The sequence below is a fragment of the Zootermopsis nevadensis genome, unplaced genomic scaffold (genome assembly GCF_977971745.1).
Source record: "Zootermopsis nevadensis isolate Lab colony 2312 unplaced genomic scaffold, Znev_1.0 Znev_ptg000010l, whole genome shotgun sequence".
Classification (NCBI taxonomy): Eukaryota; Metazoa; Arthropoda; class Insecta; order Blattodea; family Termopsidae; genus Zootermopsis; species Zootermopsis nevadensis.
In genome coordinates, this window is record NW_028259142.1 from 21,772,831 (window position 1) to 21,787,257 (window position 14,427).

A 14,427-nucleotide genomic window follows, 5' to 3' on the forward strand; every position below is an offset into this window, starting at 1 on the left:
AGGCAGTCCAAATTCATGTGGGCTACCAGAAGTAGAAGAGAGTGGAGTACCAAAAAATTATTATTTTTGCCAACAACACGGTTATATTGGAACTGAATGAAAGCACGTTAGAGAATAAATGTCAAATGGTCGATAGAGTGTGAAGATTTTGAGTTGAATTTGAATTTAGATAACTGTGTGGTCATGAAAATGAGCTTCAGTTGCAGGGGCTGGGATGGATGAAATGTGACAGTCATGGCATAAAAGTAGAGTAGTGTTTTGAGTATTTAGAAAGCAGGATGATGACAGATGGAAGTGTTACATAAGAAATTACAGGGAATATAAGAAATGCAGGAAAGTTTTAACATATAAGGGGTGTACTCTACAAATGGGAAGTGCCCAAGCAGGGGAAAGCGTGCTTGTTTAATGGCTGTCTCAAACCGACACGTTATGTGGGAGCATGTGGTGTGATACAGTGTACGAAGTTACACAAAGCTAAATGCAGTCATGGACGCTGAGTGCAGGATTCCGTGTAGGTATTGCTGCTACCACTTCTGTAAAACACATTGGTTTGAGAGAAGCTTAAAATTTACTGCATGTCCATATTAATGTGTGCTGCAGAAAGTTGGATGTGGACCAAGGCAGATGTTGGTAAGTTAACAGCAGCAGAGATGAGATTTTTAGTAAGTGTAGAAGAAAAAAACTGAAATATTGAAAGAAAATGGGTTCTAAAATGAAACTCTTTGGAAGGCAAACTAACAGATTGACAGAATGAGATGGTATCAGCACACGTTAGGAATGAGTAAAGAGAGAATTCAAAATATGGTTTTGAACTTGAAAGTGAAAGGGAAATGCCCTGGGGGGAGACCAAAATCAAGATGGGAACAAGAGGTTAGGAAAGATGTCATCCAGAGAGAAGGGAAACTTTGTAAGAATTTAGGAGCAGGTGCGATGGGAAGACAGACAGATGGAGAGGCTTGGCGGTCACACGATACGTTTAAATTTTAGGACGAAGAAGATAGTATAAAATACAGTGACGAGATGCCAGCATTTTTTTATGCTGGAAGGTTTGCTATTGTTTCACATTGTATATACTGTCAGTGCAACAAAATTATTGATAAAATTCACTTACTATGATCAAAGAATTGTAATTGTACAAAATGATTAGAGTCTTTTGGTCCAAAGATCTGCATTTTTAATTTGTACCCATGGTTATATTGACTGGTTGGAATGTTACTTCTTTTTTGAGTTTTGTGTTCTTTCAGGTTCTCTTTATGTTTGTCCGTAGCCCTTACTGTCTGAATGACATAAAAGTAATTTTTAACAGTATAGGAATATGTGTACCATTTATTGATAAATGTTCTTCTTTCATCCACCAGCCTCGCTGCAGTAACGTACCTGTCTCCTGATCTGTTTGGCATTCTTGGATCTTTCTTTCCCTGTGTAGAATTTGTTGTTTTGTTTGAATCTTTAATCCTTGTTGTGACTTTTTTTGACATAGTCGAATAGAACCAGAGTCCCACACACTTTGATTGCTACAAGAGTTTAACTTGGTGTCTCTTTTCCAGGCATGACATGTGCAGCTCAATACAGTGTAGATAAGAATTGGTATCGGGCCAAGATCATAGATCTTCCAGGCAACAAGATGTTAGAAGTGTTTTATGTAGACTACGGCAATCAGGAAGTCGTGCCTTGGAACCAGATTCGAAAACTACACACGAGATTCCTGCGTATAGCCGCACAGGTAAATATCCCTTTTTGGACACTTTTAGCACAACATAGTTTGTGAAGTCATGGAATTCAGTTATTGTTTATGTTGCAAGTTGCAGAGTTTTCATTTTGCTTTCCTAAGCAGATTTGAAAAATGCTTCATGCACTGTACAAAGTTTTCCATATCCATTTAACAAAGGTATTATATTCTGTAGGCTGTTCACTGCTCTCTGAGTGATGTTGTACCAAATCAGGAGCACTGGGTGCCTGGTGTAAGGGAGCACATAATAAAGGTGACAGCCAAAAAGGTTCTTCGCTTGTATGTAGATGAGGTGCAGCGACACCAGCTGAAAGTGACACTGTATGAATCACTGTCTGATGTCGATTTGTGCGTCAATGCTCTTCTGGTTAGAGATGGTTTTGCTACCAGTGTAGGAGTAAGGTAAGTTCTCATCATAAAGATATAAAAAAAAAAGAATTTATATTGGAATTACCTTGAATTTAAAGACAGCCCCTAAAATCACCAGCTCCAAAAATTGTTCTCCCAACTCATAAATAATTGTAATCTTATAAATTCTTTTTAGTTGTACTATTCACTTGTTCTGTGTAGTTTACTTTAAATTTTGTGTTGCGAGTATTTAAAAAGCAAAGGGCAAATGATTATTCAGGCAGATGTTAATGTAGAAGGGAATATAAAGTTGGTCTGAACCTTTAAGCTGATGATGGTGATGATGGCATTCACATTTTCAGCATTGCAACGAAGATTGTGATGGCAGAAATAAAAGGCTGTACATTTATTAATAATTTTCAACAGATAGTAATGTTGTGTCACCTTTCACAGTTCCAGTTTGGTGGAGTACCATAAACTTGATGGTCTGACACTTCCTCCATTACCTTGTAACTCTAAGGTAAGTACAGGTTGTGTATGTCTTTTTGTGGAATAGGTCGCAAACTATAGGTTTGATAAATTTTTGTAGCACTTAACATATGACACTGTATACGACTATTACTGTGTATAAGTTTCATACACATTCATTTAAAGGTCCTAAATGATCCTTTATATGAATCATATTGGAACATATTACATAAAATTTGTGTAAAATTCACTGATTTCAAGAAAATCACTAATATGTCCGATTAAGTACGGCTGTCAGAAACTTTGTCTAACCTCCTTTGATCGTCAATGCCATGTACTGTCCTCCGACCACCAGAAAATCCTTGCTAGGAATTCGATATACGCACATGCGCAAGATTTTGCGATGAGTGACGACCCATCCTAAAAGCATTCGTTCCACAACCACTGAACGAACAACAGACGACAATTTTTCATGTGTTCTGATGAGTACGGCTTTAAGATTACCTCACAGAGGCACAGCGATTTAATCTAGAATATTATCGCAACACCCACAGAACACATTACAGGTGCGCTCACTACACGCTACTCTTAACTGCTTGATGTTTTCAGTCTGTGTGTAGTAGTATAACGCTCTGGCATGTCATACTTCCCACCAATAGCAGCCCTCTAGTCCACCTGATAGTAAACATTCCCCCTGCACCACACCAGAACCCCCCCCCCCCCCCCCCAAAGGGATTTTCTCCTGGCCGGTGGACTCTACCTCTTGTCACTTACTTTACAGTGTATTTCATTAACTAGACATCAAACATAAGTGAAAATCTTTTCATTCGTGTCTGATGCTGAACTTTGGCTGAAGAATTTGTACCATTCCTGAGGTGAATGTGTTCATGAGTATTATGTAAAAATATGGCATTCTGTCTTAATATCTACAGCAAATGCAACCAAAATTCACCAAAAATAAACCAATTGCAAATGTGAAGGCTCAGCATGTGGATGGTGGTGCTAGAGATGTGAGCGTATCTGAACAAAATGGAGCAGATAAGTCTGAAACAGTGGAGGACCCATTTCGCTTGGAAGTGAAAGTCTTGAGCTGCCTTTCACCCAGTTGTATCTACGTGACACTTGCTAGTCAGGAAGAACAAATAAAGAAGTAAGTGGACATAAGTTGAAAGGTCTGTTTCCTGTTGCACTTGAACCACCAGCTCGTTGTTGAGTATTTTAATTTTCTGTGGGTATTTTCTACTCCTAAAGAACAAAAGTGGCATTTATTTGTTTTCCAGCTTAATGTGCGAGCTTCAGGAGTACTATGAAACTTGCCGCTCTCATGTGGATAAGTGGGAAGTGAACAACAAATGTTCCGCCTTTAGTGCACGGTACAAGCAGTGGTACAGGGCTATTATTGTGGAGCTGCTTCCAAATGAGCAAGCTAAGGTTAGTGACTTTCATATCAATTTGAAGTGTGTGATCTTGTTGGAACTGTAATCTCTCTCTTGCTGCGTCACATCAATATATGGTAAAAAAAATTGCAGTTTATTGTGTATTTTGAAAATGGGAATGAGACATTAGCACAAATAAAAGCAGTGAATCAGTTTTTTAATAAGGACTGTACTTGATATTATTAATGGAAGTGAAGGCATGGTTTAAGTCAAGTACTTTGGAGGGACCGTAACAATTAAAAATACTGTTTATCTTGTATCGACCATGTGCTACATCTTACATGCTGTCCAACTGTCGGTGCACTGCACTAGCATACCACTAAACTGTTAACCCCAAAATTAAGTTTCCTGACAGCCCCATAGTATCTGAGTTCACATCCCCTATTCTCATATGATAAATGTTTTATAAGCCAGAATATAACCTGGAAGAGCATTTTGTTATTCTGTTCACAAACATTCCTTTTCCATAGCATTTCCAAAACACTGTTAATTAAAATTAGTAAATTAAAGTTTTGAACCTAGTTTTTTATGCATCCTGAAAGAAGAAGGAGAAGATATAATATTTAGACCTAAGAATGATGACCTGACACAGAATGGATGTAATCTCCTACCAAGTAGCTCAGTGGTTTGTACTTTTCAAATGGTTTTGCTAAAGTGATTAAGTGAGGTTAGGTTAGATTCAGTCTGGCATATAGAGTGCTAGGACAGTAAGAGTAGTACATACAGAATTGGAAACCCTTTTGGAAAGAAGCTACTTGTGAGGAAAGACTTCAGTGAGAGGATGTTATTAAAATGGAACTCTAGGAAATTAATTCATAGTGACGTTTTTCGTTTTTCTGCAGGTGTTCTTAAAGGATTTTGCTGAGGTAGAAGTAGTTCCACTGGTAAATTTGCAGCTTCTTGAGCCACAATTTTTGGGCATACGCGATGGTGCAATTAAATGTCACTTAGCGGGAATATATGCTGCGGGAGACAAAAGAGAATGGCCGTGTCTGGCATGTGAATTCCTTGCTGAACAAATTGCCAAATATTCAAACATCTACATCACTAAAAAGGTATGTGAATTGTATACTTCACTGATTTTGAAATATTTATTTTATATAATTGTTTTACCCTGTCTTTAATGCAGTTACCAACAAGTTGTCTCTAGTATACATTTCTCTACCAATTTTTTTCTCTCTCTGTCTTTGACAGGCCAGCCACTACACGCAGACCTTTATTTCAGGCTTTGTGTTCAGGTCTGAGCACTTCATTTCTATGCTATAATCAGGATTGAACACTTTAACTTAAGAAAATCAAAGCAAAATGTTTAAAAAATACTCACATTGAATAGGAAAATGACAATACATGATGAAACAACAGATGTTTTTGAACGTCTCCGTCATGACTTGTTTTAAAGGACGGAGAACAACCAGCCAATGTCACTGGTACGTGCTCTGTCTTGGCATTAGTCACTGGTTCAGCCACCAGCTTGAGCAGAGCAACATTTGCGTTGTTGGAAGAGAGTTTTGTTTACTCCTCCATTGAGGGGACAACTCTGTAAACTAGAACTGCACCTGTGACAGGAATATCACAGTTAAATCATTCTTCTGACAGACTGTGGACATTAGCAAACAACCAGGCCTGCTGCAATTTTATATGGCGCTAGAGGCTGTGACACTGCTCCTCACGTCATTCGCTGCCAGTGCCATTGACTCGCATTCATCCCACCCTCACCTTGTTCCCCTTTTCCTTCTCTAATTGTGGGGATTTAAGGATAGAGAAGGGATCAGTACTTTTGAACAGTAGCCGCGCGGTCTGAGGCATCATGCTTCGGACCGGTGATACGGAATGCGCACTGGTTCGAGTCTCGGGGAAAGAAATTTATCATGTATGGGACCGTTGCCAACCCAGCATCGTGAGGAAATTGGGGAGCTACAGTGGGTAGCGTAATCCGGTCATGAAAACTGGCAATGGCTGACCACACGTCATCCTATATCTGGTTGGATGATCGTTCACCTCTGCTGAGGCATGTGAACGTGAGGCCAGCAGCCAGCTAGTCGGGTTTGGCTCTCAGAGGGCTGTTACGCCATGGATTATTATTATTATTATTTTTCAGCTTTACATGCCAACACACCACAGTGTTCACGCACTTCATTTGGTATACATTTTAATAAAATGTCAGTTTTGTCTGATTCATTTTCTCCAGCATATCCAAGAACTTCTTCACACAGTATTTGCTTCTTGCTGTAATTCCAACAGAGCCTGGTTATGTTGTTGTGTGCGCCATAGCTGATATTCACACTGGTTTTGTTGCCTTCTCGTATTTATGTTTAATGTACGCTCAATCCTACCATTATGTCCAGTGGCATAATTATGTTTTATTATGTTGTTGGCAGAGCTATCGACCAGCAGATGTGTTATATTTCCAAAGTCTCTTGCAGCATGATTAAATATTTATTCTGTATATATAAATAAGACAATGTAATGCATGTTTTCTTCATTTGAATGTAGTGAAATGTTACAGGGTGACATAGAAAATTTTTCACTGCCTGTGGATCTGTGGGTAAAACGGGTGAAGCAAGGCGGACCCTTAGAACCAACTCAGGAGGAATGGCTCACGCTAAATAAGAAATTAGCAGAACAGGGCCTTGCCATTCCTATCAGAAGGTAAGGTTAAATGTTTGTTGCATTGGCTTTTGTGAATAACCTTTGTGGTTCACCATGCTTTAAGCCCATTAATCAGGTGATGAGTTCAGACTATGACTCGCCTGTGTGATGGTGTTTGGTGGCCCATCTGGTACAATATTGGATTTACGTAAATATGGTGAGTGTGTTGTTGCTCTTTAGTCATTACACTTTTAACATGATTTTATTTTACATTTCAGAGAATCTGAAGTTGAAAGCATTCCTTCATTACACGTACTTAAAGAACTGGATGAACAAAGCCAAAGAGCAAATGAGAAAATTGTTGCACACTCGTTACAGCCGTCTGTTAAGGTACATGATAACATAAATCTTAAAACTTGTCAGTAGCATCTGTGTGTCTACTGTAAAGTCTTGGAGTTATCTCAATTAAGTAAACCAATGCAATAATAATGTGATAAAGGTACAAATTCAACAAGTGACAGAAAGTATGAGGCATTCTGTGTAATAATGGTTCATTACTGGCATAGTGATGAAATTTTATCTTCAGGAACAGGAGAAATGTAATGGGTACAAATGTCACCTGTTACTTAAAGGAAAATTTTCTGTGATAGAAACTGCATTTCAACTATAAGAACTCTCTCAAATGCTTGTATGATCTGGTAATGACTTACTGCTCACTGGTGGAAAAAGAGTATTGCCTTTCTTCCTTGATGAAAATTTTCATGAAACGTTTGCCCAGAACAGCAGTAAATATGCTTTCTATTGCTAGAAAGTGGCCTGAGTAAGATTGGGAACAAACTAGTTCTATGATATGTGTTTGAAACATTTCTGAATGATTTCATTCTTCTATTTTTGCAGGAAATTCGTTGTTAAACATCGACAGTTTTTGGTCAACAGATGCCACTTTCATTTCTGTTTAATTTAAGATCATTGTCATCTGCAGCAACGCAATTTTCTTTTTATGGAGCTTCTTTAATTATTCTTTTTAATTGAATTTTCTTTGCTCCAGATGGATGGCGGGCAGAACGATGAAGTGCCTCCATGTGTCAGCTGTGACGACAGCTTCAGCGATGCTGAGGACGGGACTGGAGACGAGCAAGAGGAGCAGCCTCTGTCTCTTGCACAGTCCGACTGGCTCCCCCCAGTACCAGTCACTAAGAAGGAGTTCATCGCTGCACCTACATATGTAGATGATGACTGCTTTATTTATCTTTATGACATGGAGAAAAGTAAGTTGAGAGTTATTTATAATAGATTTCCAGTGGTCAGATCATCATCTTTTTAGGTTGAGAGAAGTCGGTATGTAACACATTTCAAGTTGCAAGAAGTGAAAATATTTGGGCTCAACCAGGATTCAGTGATGAGACTGTGCACAAGGCCTATGCACTAACCTCTTAGCTAACTTGCATTACGTTAATTTATTTACCTGAATATATTAATAACACAAGATTTTTATAGCTTCATTTGAAAGCTTTTTGTCTAATTAAGATAGTATTTTGTTTTGTAAATACTTTTATATAAAATTAATAATATCAGGGAAATCTTGGTGTGTAATTGCATGTGAAGGGCGATCTATTTGAAATGCTGCTGTGCTCACAGCAATCAGTTTCTGATAGACAGATGAAACAGAAGTGACAAACTAAAATGAATGCTTAAAACTTGTATTCATATACATTAATGGTGTAAACTGTGAGCTCAGTCTGTATAGTATATGACTATGCTGCTGTATAACCAGGATTTGATCCCCAGCAGGAGCAAGGGATTTTTCTGCGTCCAGACCGGCTCTGGAGCTCACCCAGCCACTTTTCCAGTGGGTATCAGGGTTCCTTTCCCTTCACTAGAGGTCTGCATGGGCCTGGGCCTGGGCCTGGGCCTGGTAGCACAGATATTGTTTGGGTTCAGGCCAGGTTCAAATGATTGCAGTCAAATGTTATATAGAACATTTTGGCCTTTCTTCTACTTCTTCTTCTTCTTCTGTCTGTTTTTTTATGCAAAAAAAATATTTTAAGTTGCATTCATCTTAGGCTTGTGACTCCCCAGTCAAGCTCTAGAAACAAATCTTACTGACTTGATTTTTTTTCAGGGATTTCTGTAGCTGCCCCCTCCCAGAAATAGTTTGAGATAATGCCTTACAAATTTGGCATCTGATATCTTTGTACTGTTCTGAAATGCCAGAATAACCTGAGGTGTTCTTAGAGCACTATTAATTAATTTGTTCAAGGATTACTAGCATTTATGCATTAAAAGTAATGTGTATTAATGATAGGAGAGTCAGGGCAGATTGTAAATAGATTGGGCTTTATTTGGGCTGGAACAGAAGGAAGTCGGCTTTATATGGGATGTGCATAACACATTTGAAGATAACCTTTGGTCTGAGGCCGGGTTGGGCCAAATGGTTCTTCCGCCAGGCCAGGTGAAATTCTAAAATTTCTGCCTATGCAGACCTCTATAGATGCACATTTTAATTGATCTTAAATACATATGTGGTCCATCATTGTGTAACAAGGAAGATCTGAACGATAATACATGTCAATGAGTGTCTAATAGCCCATATTAGTCACTGAGGACGTAATTCATAACATAACATGTAACATTTATTTACATAATTTGTAAATTTCAGATTTTATCTCACAATGCCTTCATCTTGGTACAAGGTAGTGAGTTTTGTGCACGTGCAGTAACACACTATGAAGAATGTTTCCTCTCCTCCTCCTCCCCCCCCCCCCCCAAATTGATGTGAAACTTGTTTTATACCTCCAGCTTGTATAGTTTCATTCCTTGTGTATCGGCAGATTCGGCTGCACGTAGAAATAGGAATGTCTTGTACCTGTTATTTTAACAGTCTAGCACATGTAATTGATCTTTATTCCAGGTGCTGATACTCTTACTGTCATTGGAAATGCACTCCATTCACGCTTCAAAAACTCTCAACCTAAACCTCATGATCAGTATTGGTTTCCAGGCCAACTGTGTATTGTACAGTATCACTCCGATAAGAAGTGGTATCGTGGCAAAGTAGTCGGGGTTAGTATTAAGTTAAATATTTTGTAATACTATTATTGGTGTATGGATTTAGAGATGCATCATTGTCTATGGATGTTTACACCTGTGTAAAATTCATAATCTAACATGAGACAAGATGAGATAAAAATGTCAGACTTTAAAGGTGTGTGATGTTGAGCTTTAGGGTAAGAAAACATATGAGAGTTTATTATTGATGGCAGAGAAGCTTGGAAGATGCAATAAATGATAAATAAATTAAGATACTGAATGGTGTGAGGGTGTACACTCCAATCATTTACTATGCTCACCAGGTCTTGACTACAACGAAGGAAATTCTGTTTTCCAAAGCCCACTCTGACCGATGATTTGTAGTGACTGGCAACCAGCATTGGTTAGTGTTTGTATTCCACGAACCATAGAAAATCTTGTTATGTCATTGACATATGGTGATACAGAGACAGGCTGACTTTATTTGACATCCCACTGGTAGTGAAAGTCATAGTTAACCCTGAAGAATCCAACAGTGAATGACAAATGCCCTTCCCCTGGAACCATCCAGAACGATGCTGTCATTGATGATATAAAAGAGAGATTGGACTCATTTCCTGATTCTCCTCTGTTAAACAAATCTGGCAAGGAAAATATTGAACTGTCCATTTCAAATATTGCTGCAGAAACTCTTTACTGAGTTACATCAGAGATGAGGAAAAGAATGAATGCACGCATCGCTGAACGCGGCAGACGCTTAATGCAACGCTTTTGTTTTTAAATTTGATTAAATGTATTTTTTGACAATTAGAACGTGTGTCAGGAATGGGTTGCATGACTTTTCAGTCACTCTGTCTGTATATGGGGAAAAGGGACAGGCAGTTCACTAAAATGTGCCTGATTTTGATTCTGCTTGTTTATTTGGGATTTTCTCTCTGAGACTCTACAGATTTTGTCAGCTGTCAGTTTGTAACATGTTTTTGTTTACTGTAGAATTTTTTTTGTTTGTGTGCAGGTGAATGAAAACCGAACGGTTAAAGTTATGTTTGTCGACTATGGTAATATTGAAGAATGCAAAGCATCAGAAATGCGTAAGAATGTGTATATGGGTCATATTCCAGTTCAGTGTTATAAATGCAAGTTAGAGGGAATTAAGCCGGTAAGTAGAAATACATATCGACTGATATATCGTTGTGTATTTGGAAATGTTACGTACTACACATCAACAATATTTTTTCTGTGGTAGTAATAACTTGTCTTTTCCTTCTGCTGCCTTTTTCATGGCCCTCTAGTTTTAGTAACCAGCTGTGAGTCTTCCATTTCTCAAAAATACATTCTATTGCATTGCTGTATGTTAATATAGTCAGTATTTTTGTCATTAAAGAAATGGCTGATTAGCCTTACCATCTCTTTGCATAAGTACATAGAAGAGGGGCATATTTTTCCTTCAGTTTTGTTTTATGGGAAATCTTATTTCCCATAAAACATAGCTATTGTATTCCTTTGAAGAATTTGGTAACCCACATAAATTCTGTTCTGAGAAAACAGTTTAAATCAAGTACTATAAATTTGTATGAAATTATTATTTTGAAAATTTGCGTCATAATTTTCAAAATACTCTGAATGTGTTATTAAAATTACTTAAAGAACATTAGTTGAGTTTTAGAATTTGATATCTTCTCCAGGACTGTCGAGTGTGGTTTGCATATTTTTAAATGTTGTTAATTACATTCCTTTTTGAAAAGTGTTTTTGTCTCTTCTATGAAGTGTAAGTGAGACTAAACAGTAACTTCAGATGTTACACTGTAGCAAACTTTTACAAGATCTTTCACACTTTATTCCAAGTCATCCATGTAGATTGTATCGTCCGTGCAAGGCACGGAAGCTGTGATGCACTTTTCTCAGTCCATGTAATGTGTTCTGTCATGAAAATGTGAATTATATTCGGAGTGATTGTACAGGTAAAATGATTTCATATCCTTTTTCTTTGCTTGGTCAGTGAAACAATGTCCAGAATATTTGGCCCTGCAAGGTGGTAAAAGTTAATACTGTTTGATGTCATGTTGCTTGCTGAGCCATTTTTAGAAAATTGTTGAAGAATTGGTTACATTGAGTTGATATGATTTAATTAAATTTACCTGAAAATGCATATTTTATCAAATCTGTCAAGCAGTTTCAGAAGTAAAACATATTGACACATGCATCCTCATCGTCATCCATTTTGAAGAATTGATGCCTGTGACAGACCTAATTGTGATGCTTTGCTTGAGATTTGTTATGCCGTTGAGTTCATAGATAGGAAATACGTATGCCAGATCAGTGTGCTGACAGTTAGTGGCTGTGATCAGCCTCGTTGCATTCTATGACCGATAAAAGGCACACTTGATTTCTTGTCAGAGAGTCTGAACTGCATGAAACTTCAAACTATGTGATGTGTTCTGAAGTGTGTGTATGTCCGTGTGCAAACATATAACAGTAGTAAGATTTTAGGTTTCCTTGCCAATCAATATGCAATATTAGAGTTTTTTTCTTTCTGGTTGTGATGCTGGGTAATAATTTGTTTATGTACAGAAAGAATTCTGAGTCAGGTCAGTGGATAAAAAAGGTTGATTGTGTTTGGTGAAGATTAAGAGCTATGTCTGAAAAATTTTGTTTTTATGTTACAATGAAATAAATGTTGATAACATCAACATCTATTACAGGCTTCAGAGGATGGCAAATGGCCTGTGTCAACGTTGGACTTCATCCATGTAACCATTGTAGAAAAACAGTGCCATGTCACTGTGAAGCAGGAACCCAGAATAGGTCAGCCTCTTCTGGTAAGTGAAATATCAGTACAGCATGCGATTTAATTTGTTTACCTTCCTCTCTTAGCTTCCAGAAATTGTCTGCTTTAATTTCATTTGTACACCTTGATTTGATGATTCCTGGCGCTGCTTGTGACATAGGAAGACTCGGCTTCAGTGTGGGAATATAGCACTGTTATCAGCTTTTGCACTCCAAACACTGAAGCAAGCAGATGTGAGCTTGCAATAGTCAAAGTACAAGCCAGTGTATGTCTAGCCGTGGTGTCTAATGGCAGGTGATTCACTCGCAGGCAGAGCTGCTGCATATGCATATGCATTACTGTTGGTCGTTGCTGTTCTGAGGTGGACGGCTGTGAGCGGTCATTCAAAGGGTCATCAGACCACGGTGGAGCCATAGTTTTGTCTGATTCTCCATCTCTGGTCTCGGTAGATGACCATAACCAGAAGTGTTACAGTGCAAACACCTCGCAAATAGTCTGTGCATAAAGCAATTGCTGTGTGGTATTATGTTGGGCAGTGGGAATTATATTCACATGATCGTCGTAATAAATGAGCAGTTTCATTATTTCGACGCAATTTATTTTAACAAGAACAGATTTACATTTCAGTATAGCAGTTAAGTCAATTGATGTTTTGTCTCAGACTCCAGTAATAGATCAGGAAATTCCGTTACTTCTCATGTCAGTTCCAAATGGTTTATAGTGAATACTGTCGAAGGAAGAAAGTTGTGTCCTTGTTGTTGTGTACTGGGAGTTATAATAAAGTAATGAAGATTGTGATATCTATGTAACACATAGTGGGATAATAAGCATACCATGTTAACACTTTGCTCAGGCAGCAATAGTTAATACATTATTTACAGAATGAGGTGGTAATTCAGGCAAATATTCTGTCAATTTTTCTCTGTGCTCAGATATATGTCCTGTCTAGCAAGTGGGGTGTGATCATACCAGATAACAGACCAATGGATTAGTGGCTCCATTGTTTTGCTTGTGCAGTATGATATTTGTATAAAATGTCTTGTTTCTGTTGCAGATTTCTTTGATTGGGCCTGGTGGTATAAATATCACAGAACTCCTTGTGAGCATGCAATTTGCGATATACACCAGTCCACCTGAAATTTACGTGAAACCTGACTCTGAAACTGGTACGTTAGATGAAGAGACAAGCGTTATCATTGAAGATGAGGAAGAGACTGAAGATCATGTTGAAGATGAAGAGGCTGAAGTTATTATTGAAGATGAGCAAGAGACTGAAAACATTGTTTTTGGTGAGGAAGAAATTCAAGATGAAGTTGAATACGAAGAAACTGAAGTTTCAAATGGAGAGGCTGGAAACAATGAAAGGAATATTAGTGATATGAAATCCCCAGAATTAGACGTGTCTGTACAGTGGAATGATCTCATAGATCAAGAAGAAGGAAAACAGGTATTTTTCTTCTTTCCATCTGTCCTTTGTTACATGTAAGTGTAAGTATTTCAGATCTAAAATACAGCGATTCCAGTTATTTGGGCCACCGGTTAATCGGGGCAGCCGTTTATTTGGGACAAATCTTGAAGAACAAACCTTTTAAACTCTTTACGTGCAACTTCACATAATTGGGGCAGCCGCTTAATTGGGCCAAAGTGTTCTAGTCCCGATGTGTCCCAATTAACTGGAATCCACTGTATTGTAATTAATTTCAAGTGTTGTATTCTTTACGATTTTGCTGCATAGTGAAATGGAAGTTTGTTTTAACTAGTTCATCTTCTGCCACTTAATGGTTCTGCATTATTGGTTTTCATTTTTCCACATTGCTGGAATAGAAGACAGTATTTGAGAATGATTATAAAGTATAGTATGCTGCACTCTGAAGCAATTTCGTGTTAGAACCCAAGGAATCCATTGAGTTCATTTGTTAGCTTTAACAGTAGCCTCCAGAATTTCATACAGTTGATGTTATATTCAGAGCAGTTATTCTTAAGTGCAGCCATCAGCTATCATGATTATATAAAATGTATGAAGTAACCAGATTTAAGAT

The 14,427-nt window shown here is 37.9% G+C and overlaps 1 protein-coding gene across 5 annotated transcripts in view; it reads left to right on the plus strand.

The window, feature by feature from the left end:
* qin (tudor domain-containing protein qin) overlaps positions 1 to 14,427 on the plus strand; it is a 62,825-nt gene that overhangs the window by 39,832 nt on the left and 8,566 nt on the right. For all 5 annotated transcript variants that reach the window (XM_022073115.2, XM_022073113.2, XM_022073114.2 and 2 more), the window contains 13 exons: positions 1,548 to 1,723; positions 1,905 to 2,131; positions 2,531 to 2,597; positions 3,478 to 3,695; positions 3,826 to 3,976; positions 4,824 to 5,036; positions 6,488 to 6,630; positions 6,849 to 6,960; positions 7,619 to 7,838; positions 9,482 to 9,633; positions 10,616 to 10,759; positions 12,303 to 12,419; positions 13,443 to 13,835. In XM_022073115.2, coding sequence (XP_021928807.2) covers positions 1,548 to 1,723; positions 1,905 to 2,131; positions 2,531 to 2,597; positions 3,478 to 3,695; positions 3,826 to 3,976; positions 4,824 to 5,036; positions 6,488 to 6,630; positions 6,849 to 6,960; positions 7,619 to 7,838; positions 9,482 to 9,633; positions 10,616 to 10,759; positions 12,303 to 12,419; positions 13,443 to 13,835 — 2,333 coding nt within the window. The remainder of the gene's footprint in view (positions 1 to 1,547; positions 1,724 to 1,904; positions 2,132 to 2,530; positions 2,598 to 3,477; positions 3,696 to 3,825; positions 3,977 to 4,823; positions 5,037 to 6,487; positions 6,631 to 6,848; positions 6,961 to 7,618; positions 7,839 to 9,481; positions 9,634 to 10,615; positions 10,760 to 12,302; positions 12,420 to 13,442; positions 13,836 to 14,427) is intronic.